The sequence below is a fragment of the Gopherus evgoodei genome, chromosome 1, assembly GCF_007399415.2.
Source record: "Gopherus evgoodei ecotype Sinaloan lineage chromosome 1, rGopEvg1_v1.p, whole genome shotgun sequence".
NCBI classification, from domain to species: Eukaryota; Metazoa; Chordata; order Testudines; family Testudinidae; genus Gopherus; species Gopherus evgoodei.
In genome coordinates this window covers 240,476,542-240,496,459 of record NC_044322.1, presented here as the reverse complement: position 1 = coordinate 240,496,459, position 19,918 = coordinate 240,476,542, and the positions used below count along the sequence as shown (strand labels likewise).

At 42.1% G+C, this 19,918-nt stretch overlaps 1 protein-coding gene across 1 annotated transcript in view; it reads right to left on the bottom strand.

The window, feature by feature from the left end:
• The window catches only part of ITPR2 (inositol 1,4,5-trisphosphate receptor type 2), a 374,378-nt gene that overhangs the window by 207,507 nt on the left and 146,953 nt on the right, over window positions 1-19,918 (bottom strand). Inside the window, exons 22-26 of the mRNA XM_030540942.1 lie at window positions 11,699-11,889; window positions 9,018-9,150; window positions 8,185-8,242; window positions 6,638-6,803; window positions 4,594-4,767 (exon numbers count right to left, since the gene is read on the bottom strand). Of these exons, the coding sequence (XP_030396802.1) occupies window positions 4,594-4,767; window positions 6,638-6,803; window positions 8,185-8,242; window positions 9,018-9,150; window positions 11,699-11,889 (722 nt within the window). The remainder of the gene's footprint in view (window positions 1-4,593; window positions 4,768-6,637; window positions 6,804-8,184; window positions 8,243-9,017; window positions 9,151-11,698; window positions 11,890-19,918) is intronic.

Genomic DNA, 19,918 nt, shown 5'->3' with positions numbered 1-19,918 from the left:
ACGTCCTGTGTGATCTTTGGACAATTTACTTTGTCTGATTTCCTCACAATAAAATAGCACTTCCTTACCTCATAGGAGGTTAAAAATACTAAAGGTTGTAAAGTGCTTAAAAGAGATTAACAACGGGAGCCATGAGTACTTTGGATAGATAGTATTTGATCCAACTCTATTTCTAATGCACCTGGAAAGATTATAGACTGAAGTTAAGTGAGTTTAACACAGCAGATGGGAGAATAGGATGAACACAATCTTTGTAGTTAAGATAAATAGATTTTTTTTTCAAAAGCACGAAGAATTTAAGGTGCATGGAGGTTGATAATCTGGCACCAACCTGCCACCACAAGGATTGAAGATGTTCCTCCAGTAGAGATGATGCTTCAACACTCATCTCTGGGTAATGTGGAAATGAATTTAAAAGTGGAAAACGTGATGCTCCTGTTGAACTGGGAGGTTTACATGGGATAACATTGCTAATAAGCCTAAATGGGGAAGATGATTCCTCAAAAGCCCCATCTGTGTGTGATTAGAAGGGGAAGCCATACATTTAAGGCTTACAGTCGATAAGCAGTTGCCATCAGCCACTGTTCTCTCCACCCACATTCCAATAGAGAGGATACTGAAGCAAGTATTCCTGCTGGGTGAATTGGCTGTGATGCTCTATGCCACCTGCGTGTTCAGTGTTTCTAGTCTGGCAGCAGGCGGTCTGAAAGATTGGGCCATGATGTTGAGGGCACTGAATCTAGAAGAAAACTGGTGGTGGAGGTCTCACGACACCTCCTCATGTGTATATGTTTGATGACAATATATATCTCCAGATCAGTGGCACTGCTATGGGCACCCGCATGGCCTCACAATATGCCAATATTTTTATGGCCGACCTGGAACAATGCTTCCTCAGCTCTCGTCCACTCAAACCCCTTCTCTACCTACGCTACATTGATGACATCTTCATCATCTGGACCCATGGGAAGGAGTCTCTGGAAAAATTCCACCATGATTTCAACAGCTTCCACCCCACCATCAACCTCAGCCTGGACCAATCTACACAGGAGGTCCACTTCCTAGACACCACGGTGCAAATAAGTGATGGTCACATTAATACCACCCTATACTGAAAACCTACTGACCACTATGCCTACCTTCATGCCTCCAGCTTCCATCCCAGGCACATCACACGATCCATTGTCTACAGCCAAGCACTGAGGTACAACCGCATCTGCTCTAACCCTCAGACAGAGACCAACATCTACAAAATCTCCACCAAGCATTCTCAAAACTACAATACCTGCACAAGGAAATAAGGAAACAGATCAACAGAGCCAGACGTGTACCCAGAAGCCTCCTACTGCAAGACAAATCCAAGAAAGAAACCAACAGGACTCCACTGGCCATCACATACAGTCCCCAGCTAAAACTCCTCCAACGCATCATCAGGGATCTACAACCCATCCTGGACAGTGATCCCACACTTTCACAGGCCTTGGGTGGCAGGCTAGTCCTCGCCCACAGACAACCTGCCAACCTGAAACATATTCTCACCAGTAACTGCACACCGCACCATAGTAACTCTAGCTCAGGAATCAATCCATGCAACAAACCTCGATGCCAACTCTGCCCACATATCTACACCAGCGACACCATCACAGGACCTAACCAGATCAGCCACACCATCACCGGTTCATTCACCTGCACGTCCACCAATGTAATATACGCCATCATATGCCAGCAATGCCCCTCTGCTATGTACATCGGCCAAACTGGACAGTCTCTACAGAAAAGGATAAATGGACACAAATCAGATATTAGGAATGGCAATATACAGAAACCTGTATGAGAACACTTCAACTTCCCTGGCCACACTATAGCAGACCTTAAGGTGGCCATCCTGCAGCAAAAAAACTTCAGGACCAGACTTCAAAGAGAAACTGCTGAGCTTCAGTTCATCTGCAAATTTGACACCATCAGCTCAGGATTAAACAAAGATTGTGAATGGCTTGCCAACTACAAAACCAGTTTCTCCTTCCTTGGTTTTCACACCTCAACTGCTAGAATTGGGCCTCATCCTCCCTGATAGAACTAACCTCATTATCTCTAGCTTGCTTGCATATATATACCTGCCCCTGGAAATTTCCACTACATGCATCTGACGAAGTAGGTATTCACCTACGAAAGCTCATGCTCCAAAACCTCTGTTAGTCTATAAGGTGCCACAGGATTTTTTGCTGCTTTTACAGATCCAGACTAACACAGCTACCCCTCTGATACTTGACACCTCCTCAGTATCACTATTAGGACGCAAACTACTGTAAATCACATTGAAGAGAATGAAGCAGGTGGGATTCTGAGTTTCCCTCTGTCTTCAAACTTTCTCATGTTTTAGTGAATAGTTACATTTGAAAAAAAAAACACGAACTAATTGGAATTTGAAACCTCTTTCTGAATTTTCTTTCCCTGGCCGCTACAATTAGGAGTTCAATAAATTCAATCTGGTCTTAATATCTAGAAGGGCAAGGAGCAGTTATGCTGCTTGGCCATTCATGACAGTTCATAACAATGTCAGCACTGTTATTTGGCATGTTTGTGTTGATCTCTGCAACACCAACAGACTATTATTTGTTTAGGGTTTGTTAGATGCACGTTGCCTCCTTACTAGCTGTTTGGATTGATGTTGTGGAAGATATTTTAGGTTCTCTGCTATAATTTAACCACTGTCCTTTGCCCCAGGACTATTAGTTAACCAAGATTAAATTTACCTGTTAACGTTTATCAGCATTTTTCCTCAGGAAAAGTAGTTTTATAATCCATGAGAACTATATATCTTATCTGGAAGTGCTGATCAGCATTAAACTAAATCCATCCTCCCTCTTAACAAAATAAAAAACTGTTTATTGAACCTGTAAGAGTATTCCAGAGATGTAGTCATCAAGAGATAATCACACCACTGGGACATCAGAGGCAGTCGGCTGCATATCTTGCCTCGTTATGCCCTGTGAGAGACGTTCTCTATCATGCTTTCCCATAGGGAGCAAAGAAATCACAGAGCCTGTACTAATTTATGTTCTATTCTGAATGGCTGTGTTGTTAGAGAGTGGGAATTTCTAAAAATGGATCCTTGCTTTCTTTGTAAAATTCACAGGCAATTACTACTGTATATAGAATCCTATCCCAAAGCCCTGAGCCAGGGCCAGATTCTGCCACTCTTACACTGAGTTATACTTTACTACTGAAATAGGCTCATTAATTTCCATGGGACTACGGATGGCATGTTACTCTTCCACACAAGTATGGGTGGCACAGTTCAGCAGTGCTTACTCACTACATCAGTAAAGCTTGTAGGATTGGGCCCATAACCCTAATATATACATAATTCTTGAAATTAACGTTCCCCAAAACATACTTAGGGCAACAATCAAACCTATCAGAGCCAGAGCAGAGAATGGGGGAACTCTGAGGTGCCTAATGGTTTCTGTATACATGGAATTATAATTATTTCTGCATAACTACTCCTGAATAACTATGTATGGGCACACTGATTCAAGAATAAGAGCATCCACATATGGAGTTATTAAGAAATAGCTATTGAACTTTTAAATTCACATGCTACCTTAATCCAAATTAACTGACAAGTGTAGATAAGACTTAAATGTTGTCTCTTCCATTCAAGTGACAAGGGTAGCCAAGTGTCCTGCACTGAATTTCAGGCCTGGCAGACACTATAAAGTTCCACTGAAATAGCCATGTTTGAGAACGGTGTGAAAAACTCAGACCCCGAGGTGACCCCGGCTGGGACAGCAGAACACCTAGTATAGACACATCTGAGCTGAAAGAAGAGTGCTTTTGTAGAGTTCGCTAAAGTAGTTTGGGGAGCTGATCTTACTAAGTCAGCAGAAGAACTCCTGTCAGCATACATAGGGAGCTATGGCAGCATAAGCTCTATTTCATAGAGATTATTATTTCCCCCTCACACCCCTTATAATTTTCCCTGTGTGATTTGTGGTTATGGCATCATTGCTGGGCCCCACCCTATATTGCCTGGCAGTTGGTTATATCATCTTGTTCTGTAAACATTTTCTATAATCCCCTGTATCTAAGGTAACTACATGAGAATCGAGATGTGGATAGAGGTGAAGCACCACCCAGCATGACTGAAAAGGGTCCTTTACCTCCTTCCCCTTTCTCACATGAATACTCACTTTGGGATTGGCCAAAGTTTTGGGGGAAGTCTATTCTTCCCCTCCTATTCAAGCGTGCAATAAAGTCACTGAAATAGGAAAGTGTGACCTCTGGATCACCTGCACGGCAACAGAGTGATGTCACAAAGAGATCTGTGGCACTGCTGCTGGACCTAACTGAAGGAGACTCTCTTTGAGATAATATAGCTCTTATTAAAAGCACCTTTGGTTTTGTGTTCTTCCCTCTTTAATACTAACGCTTACCCAGTATTTTGGGCATCACCTGCTTGCTAGCAGCACCATTTTGAATGTCTAGTTTAATAATGAGAGAGAGAGAGAGAGAGAGAGAGAGAGAGAGAGTTCATTAAACTACATGTTAACAATATAGGAACACAGGTGGCCTAGGACTTTAGAAACACACCTCTATTGGTTCTTCACCCCCTTTCGCCTGACTGTCACCTAGCTCCCCACTCTCATAGCTGCTGCTCTTTTCAACCCACAGTTCAGATTTTTCTACAGTCAGTCGGAGCTGGTCAAGATCAGCTTTGATTTGCTTGTAGTTGTCCACATCCTGATTAGACACCAGTAACTGGACCTGGAAACACAGTAATCCACAGTTATATTACAGCAGAGCCAGCTGCAGCCTCTACAGTCAAGTTTGTTTAATGGCTTTCATTTTAATGCCCTGGTTTCACTCCCTCATGACCGTATGACATTATCATCTTTTGAACTGAAATTCTCCATCTTTAGTCTCTGTCCCCAGTTGAGCAAAGCCCTAAATCACATACTTAAGTCAAACTGAAGTTATTGCCACTGAAGACTGTTTTGCCCAAAGCAAAATGGTTACAGTGTTTAAAACATTCTGCTTCCTTTATCATCATGCTGCAAAATGTTTGCAATGTAAACAACTGTCTATAAACCCCTGAGATCTATGGCAGAGCTAACAGGGACACCAGGATTATGCTCCTTCTGGGATTAAAAGAATATAGTAAGAAGCAGTTTATCCCATATAAATAATATTTCATGGAAAGACAAGATTGACATTACAAGAAATCAAGAGATCCAAACGTGAACTGTAGAGACAGTCAACATTTTCCAGATATTGAAGTTTCAGTTATAAATGTCATCAACATTTTGACTGAAAATGGAAAAAACAAAACATGTATGACCTAATTTTCATTACCAGCTATAGGGAACCACACCTAAGTCTCTGTCAGCACTGATGCTTGACAGGTCTCATATCATTTACCCCCAGTTATGACTGCTTGCATTTTTCCAGATGAAGCTGTTTTTTCATTTCCTGCCCATATATCTAAACTTCCTTTCTGCTCATTGGTGTTCATAACTCCTTCAAATTTAGTAACATCTTTAAAGTTCCCTATTAGGCTATTTGATCTTTCTCCTAAATTATTAATGAGGACATGAAACAAAATTTGACCTAACAATGATCCCTGTATAACCCAATAACCGCCATTAAGAAATCAAACTGATGTAAATGAAAGTGCCACATCAAGTTAATATTGTCATAAAGCAGATAAGAATATGGATATATTTTTTAAATGGCGGTTTGCAGACAAATATTAACTATTTTATAATATAATCTTGAAGTTCTCATAGGCTGCTTACTTAACAGAATACAGCCTTGTTATCCTACTGAATTGATGAGTGCTGCTCGTCCACACATATTCACATTCCACTTCCTCTGCAGCCTTTTTTGTTTATTTGCCAATTAGACTTTTCCTTTCTTTTACAAAAAACATATTAGGTATGCAACTCTCACTTAACTGGGAATAGCAGCTATTTATGCACCTAATCAACATGGTCCCACTTTAATATCCTGGCGGGAGGCCAGTATGCAATTCTGCAAAAGTATTACAACAAAGGCTTTCCAGCTATTTATCATTTGCCTGGTTTTATGACAAGAAAAACCTCCACCTTTTACATAATGAGGTAGCAACATGCTAGTGAACTCCTGAAATAAGCATCAAATGATCTTAAAACAAGTAAGTTATTAGTCACCATAACAAAGAGAGTCCTCTATTATCTAATCCCATTACATCAGGTTTCTTAACCCTAATCTATTAACATGTTAAACATTGATACAGAAATGGGGGAGTTATCTAGTAGACAGAACAACAGCTGAGTACTATGCCTGGCTCTGTTATTCACTTGCTATTCTATGTGACCTTGGACAAGTCACTCAGGCCTACATTGTTAACAGCAGCTTCAATTCCACGTGTGTCTGTTTTTGGGTGTCTGACTTCAGACACCTCGAGCTTGTCTCACTGAGGTGCAGCTGTGTATGTGCAGCTCCCATGGAGCAAGGGGCTGAATTTGGACCTTCAATTTATAAGGAAGGGACACTCTAATACTGTAACTGGCAGTGTAAGCGAGACTACTAGACATTGAGATGACTCTCTTTTTCCTCATACAGTAGATTTCATGGAACATCATTGGACTTGTACCTGTTTAAATGCTTGCAAAACTTCTGCTCTTTGGCTGAAATGCTTAAATAGCAGCTGAAGGGCCCCTGACAGCAAAGGAGGGTAGTCATGCATGATAAGGTGAATGAGGACTCGTAGAAACGTTCTGCCCCCCTCGTCATCAAGTTGCACTGGATTTTTTTCTTTTCTGAAAAAGCCCAAATAACTTAAAAACCTGTGGTGTAAATCACTCACTCAGACTCTCTCACTCACTCACTCTCACACATACACACACACACTTCGATGGAGCTCTTAAAACCGAACAGAACAAACTGTGAGATGTAAATTAAAAACACATTTTAGTTCATTTTATGGGTGCTTAAATACCAAGGTTATTTTCTTTGTGGCAATGTGATGCTTCTAACAGAATGGCCAGTATTTGTTGTAAGCAAATATGTATAAAATGCATCAAACACTGTGATTAAGCTCCATTTTGCAAACACATCACTTTACATCTGGGTGACCAATTCATCGGTGGTACAAGCCCACCAAAGTAAATGGAGTTGTGCCAAATACGAATTTAACCCTGTCCTTTTTATTCCTTCCCCTATCTGCTGCTGCTAAAATTTAATGTAGGGAAAATGAACTTTAAAAAAAAACAGTAAAAATTGCCAAAGGCATCATATTTCTGGATCATATTTATAATCTGGAAGGACAGCAAGCAGATTTACACTTAGCAAATCAGTGTTCAATTGAAAGATACAGGTGCCAAGAGCCACACCAGAGCTGTGTGTTGTTTTTCATAATGGGAGTTCAGGGACAGGACTGAAGGCATTCCTCTTGTTGGCAAAGATTAAGAACACAGAGACATACTCAGTGAGGAAAGTTAAGAACACCCATCTCAGACATCCTTCCCCCTTCTCCTGAGCTCTGGGAAAATCTTTAGAGTCTAAAGGCTTGTCTACACAGGAAATGTTTCCAGTTATACAAGTGTACCAACAAAGTTAAACTGATATAATTATACCGGCATAACTCCCCTATGTGGACATTCTTATTCCAGAATAGAAGTGGGGGGTTTGGCTTAGCTTAAACCACTTCCAAAGTGACAAAACTAAACCAGAAAAAAACCTTTTTTACTGGAATGAGAGTATCCACACAGAGAGTTATACCAGTATAAGTATAGTGCTTCAAATCCACGCCTTCCTTTATACCAGTTTAATTTTCCCAGGCAGACAAGCCCCAGCAGAGATGGGAACCAACCAAAAACCTGAATCCAAACCTTTCTGAACTTTGGTAGAGTGTCCCATCCAGATCCATACACACTTGAATTTTAGGGTGTTTGGAACCCAGATCTGAACTTCATGGCCCTGGCCCATGTCTAACATCTATGCTGCAGTAGCTATTACTCCCACCAACTCCTCTCTGAGAGATCATGTTATGTGACAACAGGAACTAGTAAAAGGAGAGGAAGGGAGAGGAAGACACAAAACAGAAACAGAAATTGTCAATTAGAAACAAAAATCTGGATAGAAAGATGTTGTGCATTATTGAGCACATACAGACAGATGTATAACCTTCAGAAAGCATACCTGCCAGCAAACATTGTCTCGGCCTGAGCTGCAATTTCATCTATGTCAGGAACAATTGCTGCAAAAAAAACCCCAAAACATATGACCATAATTTAGTTTTCTCAGCTAAAGAAACTACTGTCTCTGTTTAAGTATGTGCAACAAACTGAAGGCCCCACTACAGACTCCTTGGCCAGGCAAAACTCCATTTGAAGCAGTCAATGGAAATGTTGCCATAATAAGGACAGAAGGATCAGGCCTTAATTCTCAATTGCACTGCAGTATTATCTAGAAGCCCCAATCACATAGCAGGATCCCTCTGTGCTCGGCGCTGTACAAATAGAACAAAGAAGATCTATGCCCCCAAAGACTTTGCAAGCTGCATCTTTCATATTTTCTTTGATGTAACCAGCCCCCCAAATTAGCAGACGACACAAACCTGTTGAAGAATTAGTGTGAATTGCTGTTCCTTTTGCACCCACCCCCCGCTGCTCTGTCAGCAAAACCAGAATACCCCCTTCACATCTCTTCATAGACACACAAGACCTGAGAAAGAAAAACAGAGCAACGCGTAACTCTATCCATCCCCACTCCATCCTCCATGGTCCGTTCTCACTCTCATTTGTTTTGTCACATAACAAACCTTTGGGAAGTGTACATATGAATAATAAATCATCGTCATAGGAAAACTGAATCAAATTTTAATTAGAGAGCAGCAGTCCTGCAAATATCCATTATTGTGGGCACCCCTCTAGCTTTCAATCTGGAGTGACGTGCAGCTTTCTGAAGTAGTTTTGTTCATTGCTTACTAAAATTACCGCAACAATAAACTGCAATACAACAGCAACAGTTACCTGAGGCAAGCCCTGGTGTGTCTGGTGGAGAGATGGTGGAGCTATCAACATTCTCGCTGTCTTCTCCAAATTCTTTCTTATAGATAGACAGCATGTAGGATATTCTATAGTCCAGTCTAACACTAAGGATAAACTACAAGACAAGAGTTTAAAATAAGATACAGTTTTCTCTCTCTAACCTGTTTTGTGAGAGGGGAGGGAGCTAATTTTAAGTGGGCTCAAGTCCATTACTGAAAATAAAACAGCTGTGTTTTTCAAATGATAATTTTTGTGATTTCTTTCCTGGAATTGGCCTCCTACACCATGCTGCTGCATTTAGGCTGCACCTCCCTCACCATGAATATCTTAGTCAGTTCAGACTTGTCCAGGGGCTCTGGGATCTGCCCGTGGTACCAGACGACTATTCCAAAGCTGCATGGAAGCACTAAAGCCAAATCATTTATCTTTCAGTGCAAAATACTAGTGGTGATATCATGGCCAGCGTTTGCTTTTTGAGGATACTCTGTGGTGAATATAAACCTAAAAGACAAAAGGATTATTTCTGAAGTTTCCTTTTTTAAACAAACATAACTTGCTCATTGGATTTACACCAGGGTAATTGCGATCAGAATCTGGCTCTGTGAAAATGTTCACATGAGTAAGAGGAGCAGGATTTGGATCCGTACACATTTTTTTCCTGTTTTAGGTGTGCTTAACCCTCATTGTGCCTCTATTGTGGTATAAAGCTGGGGTGAAGGGAGGTTAACACAAGTATACAGTAGACTCTCAAAAGGTACGAGCATCAGAGTTACGGTCTAACTGGTCAGCCAGACACCATGTGAAACCAGAGTAACAAATCAGGCAGCTGCAGAGATCAAAAAAACAAAAAACAAAAAAAAAAACAAAACCCAGCAAGTACTGTATTGTGCCTGTATTGCATCTTAAAGGTAGGCACATCTGGGCTGCCTGTCTTTCCACCCCACTCCACCCACAGGGCAGCCACTTACAGCAAGATGCTGGGGCTGCTAGCCCAAGGCAGCTGGAGCAGCCCTGGGGTCTGGACAAATTTCACCATCCCCTTCCTCTCCCACCCCCACAAGGGGGGCGACATGCTGTTTTCTCTCTCTCTCTCTCTCTCTCTCTCTCTCTCTCTCTCTCACACACACACACACACACACCCTGCCCAAAGGGTCCAAGCTTGAAACCTCATGCTGGGGCTGAGTAGGGAGCTCAACTGCTGCTGAATCCTGGGCCTGGAGTGTTAGCTGCTGGATCTGGAACCCGAACTGTGCTTTGTTCAGAGTTATGAACACTTCAGAGTTACGAACAGCCTCCATTCCCGAGGGGTCTGTAACACTGAGGTTCTCCTGTATATGACAGGATTGTGCCCTAGTGTTATGTAGCCAAGTCAGAGAGGAACAGGAGAGGCCATACATTCCACAACTCCCTGTGGAACTACATTAGACCTGCTCAGACAGTGAAGAAGGGACAGGAGGGGCTGCCTCACCTGATTCTTTTTCCTGTGAGCATACAGGTGGGGAGTGGGCAGGAAGAAACTGGAACCATGGCTCTGCCCTCTCAAGTGCCAACGGGCAGAGCCAGCCAGGTAGGAAGGGAAAAAGTAAGCTGCATCCCAAAAGCAGTGTCATAGCTTACTGCCCTTCTCAGAACAAGGAGAAAGCAAGGAAGTGGGAGTGCAGTTTAGCACTACCCTAGACTCATTTATGAGCTCTGAAATATGCAGTCTATCACATTTGGAACAAATGTATGCTACAGTAAGCATAACCTAACAATTGCTCATCCTTCAGCAACTTATAATTAAGGAAATATAAAAGACGTACTTCATAAACATTCAGTACAAATGGAAAGCTTCAAAAGTGACAAATTGTATCAACAGATAGCAGAATTTACAAAAAATAATAAAAACTTCTACCGAGCTTGTGTGCCTCCAGGGCATGGGAGTTGATATGCAGACTAATAGACTCTGTGTGGCACATAACTTACAGCAGCACAAGGTGAGAACCCTAAGGACATATGCTAGTGGATGAACCTCATGCAATGGCTAGGATAAAATGACACTGACCCAAATTCTGTTCTCAGCTCCATCAGTGAACATCTGGAGAGGGCTTCCAGAATGTCTGGCCCTGCATTTCTCCAGTGTGTCTGGACTCAGTTCTGTTCTTAGTTACACTGGTGTAACAGAAGAGTAACTACTGAAGTCAATGAAATTATACTGATGTAAAACAAGTATAAGTAAATCTGGAAATATATCCTTTGTCTCTAGAGCAGGAGTTCTCATCAAACTGGGAGTCGTAACCCCTCAGGGGGTCACAAGCTGTCAGCCTCCACCCTCAAACCCCGCTTTGCTTCCAGCATTTATACTAGTGTTAAATATATTTTAAAATGTGCTTATACTTTACGGGGTGGGGGATCACTCTCACAGGCTTGCTGTGTGAAAGGGGTCACCCATACTCAAGTTTGAGGACTACTGCTCTAGAAAATATTTCTAGGATAGTTTTAAGGGCCAGATTCTGCCACCCTTACAGACACTGAGCAGTATTCTTCTCCATGCTGAGGCGCGACCATTAGAGAAAGGTACTCTTCAATCTGAGAAAGATTGGGTCACAGAATTCAGCCTAACTGAATAAAAAAGTAGATTAAAATTAACTAGCTGCTTTGTAATTTTCCATCATGGTTTCTACCTGTAAGATCTCAATGATTTTTAATTTGGTGTCCATCACAGTCACATCTTCACTGTCTGGGCTGGCCTGCTTGCTCGAGTGGAGGCTTGGCTGTATATCAGGTACGCTGATGGGAAAGATAGATCCTCTGCTCAGTACCATTTGTGTCATCATCTCTCCCACACCATGGATGGTCCTCATAACATTGTTTCCTAGGTATTAAAAAGAAATCATACAACTGGTGAACCTCTCTTTCAAAACGACACACACTCTTCATGTGGCAAAAATACCCCAACAATCTTAATAAATCTACTAAGGACTAAATCATCTCTTTCCAGCTAAAGCTGCACAAGAGGGAAAGAGTTAAGTCAAAATACAAATGGTTTTGGAGCCAAATAAATCTGACACATCACCTTTCTGCAGAGGACATACTTGCTTGCCAACGGAAAGGCCAAGAGACAAGGTTCCCCAAACACTCATTCACTCCATCAATGTGTTCATCACCTTATTCTGCAAGGAACACCTCAGGAGAAGAGTGCATAGTTCATTTTCCATGCCCACTCTCATTGTTGGCTTCTCCATCAAGATTTTCCACAAGGTTGCCAATTGGGATGGTGGATTTGGTAACAGAATTGTAGAATCACAGAGGTGCAAGGATGGAAGAGACCTCAAGAGGTCATTATCTAGTCCAGCCTCCTGCTCTGAGGCAGGATTAAGTATACCTAGGCCATCCCTAACAGGTATTTGTCCAACCTATTCTTACAAACCTCCAGTGATTGGGATGTAAACACCTGCACCATAGGAACTGGACTGAGACCAACAAATGAACAAAGAAGCCATCAGTTGGTAAGGACTTTTGGTCTCTACAGACCAAATCTGATTTTAACCAGTGACCTAGATATAGAAAAAGTTTTGCATGCTGTCCCCTATTACCAAAAGCCTGGGCCATTTGATCACCTTACCAATCAACCAGTTATTGTGTACATCTATATCTATAGGTACAAATAAAAAATTTTCAATTGTTTAACATAGATAGGAAATAATTGCTTGACGTACAGCACAGTTACCCCCTCTGTTTAAATTAATCAGTGTTCTGAACACCAAAGAACACACATTTTGGAACATTTATTTGGATGTACTCAACATACTCCCATCCACAGCTCTGAGCACATACACACACTCCATAAAACATATACAGCCTACAAGCTGAACCAATGGTGGGAGAATGTGGTTTGAACATTCAGCCCCATTTGCTCAACCTTCCCACTTCAGAAAAATCCTGGGAAAGGGACAGACCTTACTTACAGCTTGACCTGAATGTCAAAATGTTCCGTAGAGCAGGGGTTCTCGACCTTTTTCTTTCTGAGCCCTCCCCCGCCCACCAACATGCTATAAAAACTCCATAGCCTGCCAGTGCCACAACTGTTTTTCCGCTATAAAAGCCAGGACCAGCATTAGGATGTATCAAGCAGGGTAACTGCCCAGGGCCTCACACCACAAGAGTCCTCACAAAGCTAAGTTACTCAGGCTTCGACTTCAGCCCCAGGTGGCAGGACTGGGAGCTCTGGGCTTCAGCCCACACAGTGGGGCTTCACCTTTCTGTTCTGGGTCCCAGCAAGTTTAACACTGGACCTCCTTGGTGGTCCCCTGAAACCTGCTCACAGCCCTCCAGAGGGCCCCGGGCCCCTCGTTGAGAATTGCTGCTCTACACTTACAGTTCCTTGCCTGGGTTCCTCCTAGGAAGAAACTCACTCTCCTCAGAGCTAAGCTTTCCAGTTTAATCTAGTCCTAAGAGCCCACTTCAACCACCCATTCTATTGACTCTGCGAGGAGTTTGATCAAACACCACATGAGGATGCGGTTTGTTCAGACAAACTGCTGTTGTACTCTGACTTCTGACATGAACCGCAGTTCTATGAATAAATGACTGTCTTCATTCTAGGATGGGGGAAGAAGAGGAGGAGGAGGAATTTGAGTCTTGCTCTGAACAGGACATATTCGTTCCTACCAGTGTGAATTAGCCTTTTGATAACTCGTAACTCACAGATATGACTAATGGATAAGACTAATGGATAAGAGGCGGAAAGAGATTCTCCCCTCTAAGCAGAGATAACGATAAGTGGGAATACCAAGAGTATGCAAAGGCAACCAAGGGCTGGAAGAGAAGATCTAATTTGCCAGAGGAAGGCTTAAGTAGTTCCTTGAATGCCTTCTGTATACTTTAATCACCAGGCAACTGCAACATCACAATAACCCTCTTTCTGTATAATCTGCTGCAAAAGATCAACATTCTATTATATTTTGCTAGCAATATCCTCCTCTTATGCCTTTTTGCCACCATTCATGGAGTTCATATATTGTATGTGAGGAAAGAGGGGGCCTTTAACTCTGACTTAAAAAGAAGAAATAATTTGCTTTTTCAAAGTGAATGAGACAGATTAGTGTCACGTTTCAGGTCCCGTTCAGCATTCAGTCTGGTGTGCAATCTGTCTGAATTGGGCTTTTGAAAATACTCCTTCACCTCCATACAAGTTAAGGGGGCAAAATAATTTCTGACCGTTTTTGCATCATGCTAGGAAGAAAAACACTGGATATCAGATTGAAGACTAAATCCTGACATCAGGGTCATACACAGGCAGATCCTCCTAACTGCCTACACATAAGCAAGGTAATAAAAATCTTTTCAAATATCCTCCTGGCTACTGCATGGTGCTGGAAATTGCATATCGGGTAGAAATGATCTTTAAACTGCATGGAACACGAGACTAGGATCACCTCCCCACAAAATGCTAAACAATGTTTATCTGCATTGATTACAGTGTAGTTACATCAGTGTAAAACAAGCTTACGAAGAGGAGAATCAAGCCCCTTGACCTTTGAAGTGGCTCCACTTAAGTTGGTTTTTTTCTTTTAAATAGTATTTACCACCAATTTGTGAAATCGAGGATATCATTCATAACACCCTATACATTCAGCTGCATAGTCTGCTAACAGTGAAGTGCAGTTGTAGGACTATTCGGTATTCCCTGGGTTTAAGAACTAAAGCAACAACAAAAATAAAGACCACAGTAAAAGATCATTGGACTGCATCATTCCTTGGTGACCTGTCATATCTTTACTTGAAAAATGTATATGGAGGTTAAAATTTACCCAATGAGTAATGGAGATTTCAGAACTCCATTCATCAGTGAGTCAGGGTATTTATTCAGTAAGTTCATTGGTATTTGGAAAGTTAATGAATTCTGCATAAAAAAAGAGTCAGTGGAGTTACAGCACAATACAACCGGTACAGCAGAGTGAAGAACTAGGCCGCATAAATTGAAAAAGTGACAAGAAGATAGTCTTCTAGATTTTTATGTCAATCCCAATTTCTTTCTTAAAAAGCAAATCTTGAGAGGTACTTTTAATTGATTTCAATGGGATTTGCAAGCGCCTGGCATTCCTCTCAGGAACGGGTCCACTGAATGTAGGTATTCAGTATATACGTGTGCAATTTCTGCTTGGAAATTCTCTGTATATTTCAGTCATTCCAACCTCTAAAATAAATCCCGCTGATATAGCAAAGGCCCAGGTACTGTGTCATATAGGATTAGACTTTTTTTCCCCCCTGTGAGCTCTGATCAAGGGCAATGCATAGTTGCACTTTGTAAGGAGCAGATCAGAAATCAAACTGTGACTCAGTCACACTGTGGGCTGGTTCCTCTCTTACTCCAGAGTGAAGACTAATCATTTCCCCATCTGCAACAGATCAGCAGTGCTGCTCTGTATGGTTGGGGGGGGGGGGGGAAGAAGGTGGCAGAGTCAAGGCTTTGCCCAATTCCCACTTCTGCTCACTTGTCACCCACCCATGTAGAAGGGGAGAAGATACCCCATGGACATCTGAGGATGATCAGTGCCGTGGCTTAGATGATATGGACAGGACATGAGACACCCAGGTTTCCTGTGTGAACTAGGGCAACTCACTTAGCATCTCTTTCCCTCCATTCCCTGGTCTGAAAAGTGAGGATAATAGCACTTCCCTACCTCAGTGTGCTATTGTAAGGATAAATATACTGTGGAGGAATTCCATGCTACAGTGAGGGGAATTATAAGAGTACCAAAGAAAATAAAAAGAGGCTGCTCCTTCCCTACCCGCAGCATGTCCTGCCCTCACTCTGCCTTTTCCCACTCTGCTCCTCCCACCCGCTGCCGATCAGCTGATAGGAGGTACTGCGGGGAGGAGCTGATTGACAGGTGGCTGCTGATCAACTACTATTTTTTTTCCTTGTGGGTGCTCCAGCCCCAGAGCACCAACGGAGTCAGCGCCTAAGCACAGACTAGCAACAGACTAGGAAGTGCAAAGGAATAAGGGGAATGCAAGACCCTTCATAAACTGAAGCTATAACAAAGGAAAAGTTACACTGGAGTCACTACATTCTTTCCTCCCAAACATTCCTTGAACATCAACCTTTGTGTGACTGAAAGCTAGAGGAAGAGCAGCTAAAGAACTCTGTCATTTTTTGTTGTATTTCATTAATACAGTAGACAATGTTTTTAGTGGGAAAAAGCCTACTTAATCAATTTTAGTATTTATAGCTGCAATGGCTAAGTCCCTCTTTAACTAATATAGTGTTCTTTCTGTCAACAATACCGGCAAGGCTGGGAGTAACAGGCAATTCGATCTCATACAGCATCTTAGCAAATGGCAAGATATCAGCAATTATATTTTAAATTAACACACAGCAGATTTGGGGGAGAACATTCCTAGAATGAAAATGAAATGGCACTTGGAACAATTAAATATACTTTTCAACCTGAAAGAACCCAGAATATTTCACAAGCTATATATATGCAGACCACCACTGAAACACAACTGTCTCACAAATGGTGGGTGATCACCAACCAGTACATACAGTGCATAACAGTGGGGCCCCAGAGGGTGCACAAGACACTCAGAGGAACCTGTGCTTTAGGAATATCCATGAAGAGTAGGAAGAAACTTGATTTTAGAGGTCTTCTCCAAGAGGCCTAAACACAGTAATCTACATGCCACTCAATGTAAATATCTGCCTTAGAAGGAAGAAGGGGTAAATCAGATCTATAAAAAATTTGAACCAAGAGTAGGTATGTACTTCAGATCTGTTACATACAATCAGCATGGTCCAGTGAATAGGGCCCTTTGTTCTATTTCTAGGTTAGGTCTACACTGGGGTGGGGGGGGGAGGTCGATCTAAGATACGCAACTTCTGCTACGCAAATAGCGTAACTGAAGTCGGCGTATCTTAGGTCGATTTATCTGGCCATGAGGACAGCGGCGAGTCAACCACTGCCACTCCCCCGTCGACTCTGCTTCCACCTCTTGCGCACGGTGGAGTTCCGGAGTCGACAGCAGAGTGATCGGGGATCGATTTTATCACGTCTAGTGTAGACACGATAAATCAATCCCTGATAGATCAATCACTAGCCACCGATCCAGTGGGTAGTATAGACATACCTCTAGCAAATCACTTCATTTCTCTGCTTTCATTTCCCCTCCCACTTTTTGTCTCGTTCGTCTATTTAGATTGTAAGCTCTCAGGGGCAGGGCCTGTGTCTTATTAAGTATTTGTACAGTGCCTAACATACTGGGGTGCTAAGTACTACCACAATACAATAATAAATAATAAGTTAACCTACCACCTCCACTGTTACTAACTGGGCTAAATCCTGAGAGTTACTGAGCAGATGCCTCTCAGGAGAAAGCACAAAATGTATTTTGCGTGACTCTTACTCAGAGTTGCATCCTTCTGTCAAGAACCCCAAGTGCATTCTCTTATGGTTTCACGATTCTAGTGTAGAATATGTCCAGGGAGTTAGTGATAAGTGATCTAGTCACCAATATATAGTACAATGAAAGAGTGAAATTAACGTAGGTTCCGATACTCATTTAAAGGAGGTACAGATTGACATGTACTAAAACGAGGGGCTTAAAAAAGAGAGAGAGCGCGCGCTTGTCATCTTTTGGAAAGACAACTGCGCACCTCCTTTTCATTGCATTGTATTATAGTGAACACAACTTCCTAATGAATATCAGTTTCTGTCACAAAACTATGGCACATAAGCTCATATAATTTGGCATGACTGAGAACACAATGGCCTCTGAGAAGAGAGAGATTTCAGAGGAGCTAAGTTAAAGAACATGGAGTCGACATGTTGGATAATGGGACACCACTTCCTGCATAAAACATATGTCCTGATAAATAATGTACTGGTCTGAACAATTCTAAGAGCAAAATAAAAACCAACAGCTAGGTACTATGCAATATAGCATGGCTGTTAAGTGACAGAGCTATATTCAGGGAGAAAAGCCACTAGAAAAGGAATTGGCAAACTATGCCTTGTCTTAATATTGTTCCCAGCCAGTGGCTACGTAGTGGCTTCAGTACTGTTCCCAGTGGACAAGAAGCAACAACACTACAAGGAGCATCACAACTGGCACAATTAGGAACCCTTGCTGGCAGTCTCAGCGGTGAGGGTAGGACTGATATGATGTAGATGAAGTATGATGTAGATGGGTTCGTGTGAGGAAACTCAGAGAGAGCAGTGCCTCATGTCATACCTGGGCTGTAGATAAACAATGGACTTCCGACTCTACGGTTAGATATCGGACACCTTTTACCTACCCTAATGTTTCTAAGGGCCAGATTCTGATGCCCTTACTCAGAGAGAGTAGTACTCTTGCTGCGCAAGTAGCCCTCTGGACATCAGTGGAACCAATCCTGGCAAAAGGTACTATTCCACATGAGGAAAGTATCACTATTTGGGCCTTTAGTTTATTTTAAACCTTAGAAGGTAGTAAATAGAAAACTGTTGAGGATACTTTAGAAAAAAATAGCCTGAAAATATTTTCTGCGGAAATATCATTGACTGAACACAAGACTCAACCCAAAACATCAAACATGGTTAAATGTAATACCTAGTACTACCAGTTATATATTTCTATTCTTGTAACAGTCACAAAGGGACTGAGCCTGTTCCCATTGCTACAAAAAAAATCAATGGAAGTTTGGCCATTAACAAGTAAGACTGGATTCCTAAGGTTCAAAAGTGCTCCAGCATTCACTGCTGGAGCAAGATATTCAAGAGTGCTCAGCTCTCAATAAGGCATTTTAAAAAGAAGCCAAGTTTTCAGACAGATTTCAGCAGCAAGGAATTCCCAGTAAGAACACAGAGCTGCTGGGTGCTGAACAATTTTGGAAATCTTTATTTAGGTGCCTAAATGGGAGTTGTTGGGTGATGGATTCTTTTTTAAAATCTGGTGCTTAATGATCAGATGGAGAACAAATGCACTTGGGTCAATCACTCTGACAACTGCCATTAACTTGTCCAGTAAAAGGGCAACACATCGGTCAATCTCATTTATTAAAAAAAAGGGGGAGGGGAAGAGGGTGGACAAATGAGTGGTTTTGCAGACAAATTTGTTTATTTTGTGCGACACTGCTCATGTTACGCCAAACTCTCTATGAAAACATTTTTACCTCAGAAAACCGGGACACATTTTCGTTACTGAGTACTGTAGAGCCAAACATATTGAGGTCTTGCAAATATATTCTGTATTGCCATGGTGCTTATGTCCTCTGGATATCTGCACTCCCATTGCAGTGTGATAAGAACCTGGCAGCATGTGCTACTTAGAAAATTCATGCTTAGGCACCTCACCTCTCACCCAAACTGACAGACTGGGAGGAAAGGATGGGTAAACGGAATAATAAACTTCCCAATGAGCCCAAATATCATCCCTGTTTGTGGCGCCAAATATTTCTGAATATCATCCTGAAATTACTGATATTCTGCATTTTTGGTTAACCCATTCCTATCCCGAAAACTCTCTCTTTAGGACAGTAGTTTTCAACTTGTGGTCCACAGACCCCCAGAGGTCCTCAGATTACATCTAAGATTTCTGAAGAGATCCGCATCTCCATTCGAAATTTTGTAGGAGCCCACAAATGAAAAAAGGTTGAAAACTAGTATTGTTGGACAGCCAAACTCCAGTCACAAAAGACCCCAAAAGACTCAGAACACCCCCGCCCCAAAGATCCTTTTTCCTTCAGAGAGGGAGCAGATGGCCCATTCCTAGAATGGAAAAAAAAGTCTCAGGCTGCTGCTCTAAACACTTAGAGGTTTTACTGTCCCTCTTCTATCAAGGCTTGGGCCTCCTCCCACTTGCCAGAGCCTCTTTCAGGACCGAAGGATCTAAGACACTGCCCCTTGAAGACTGAAGAT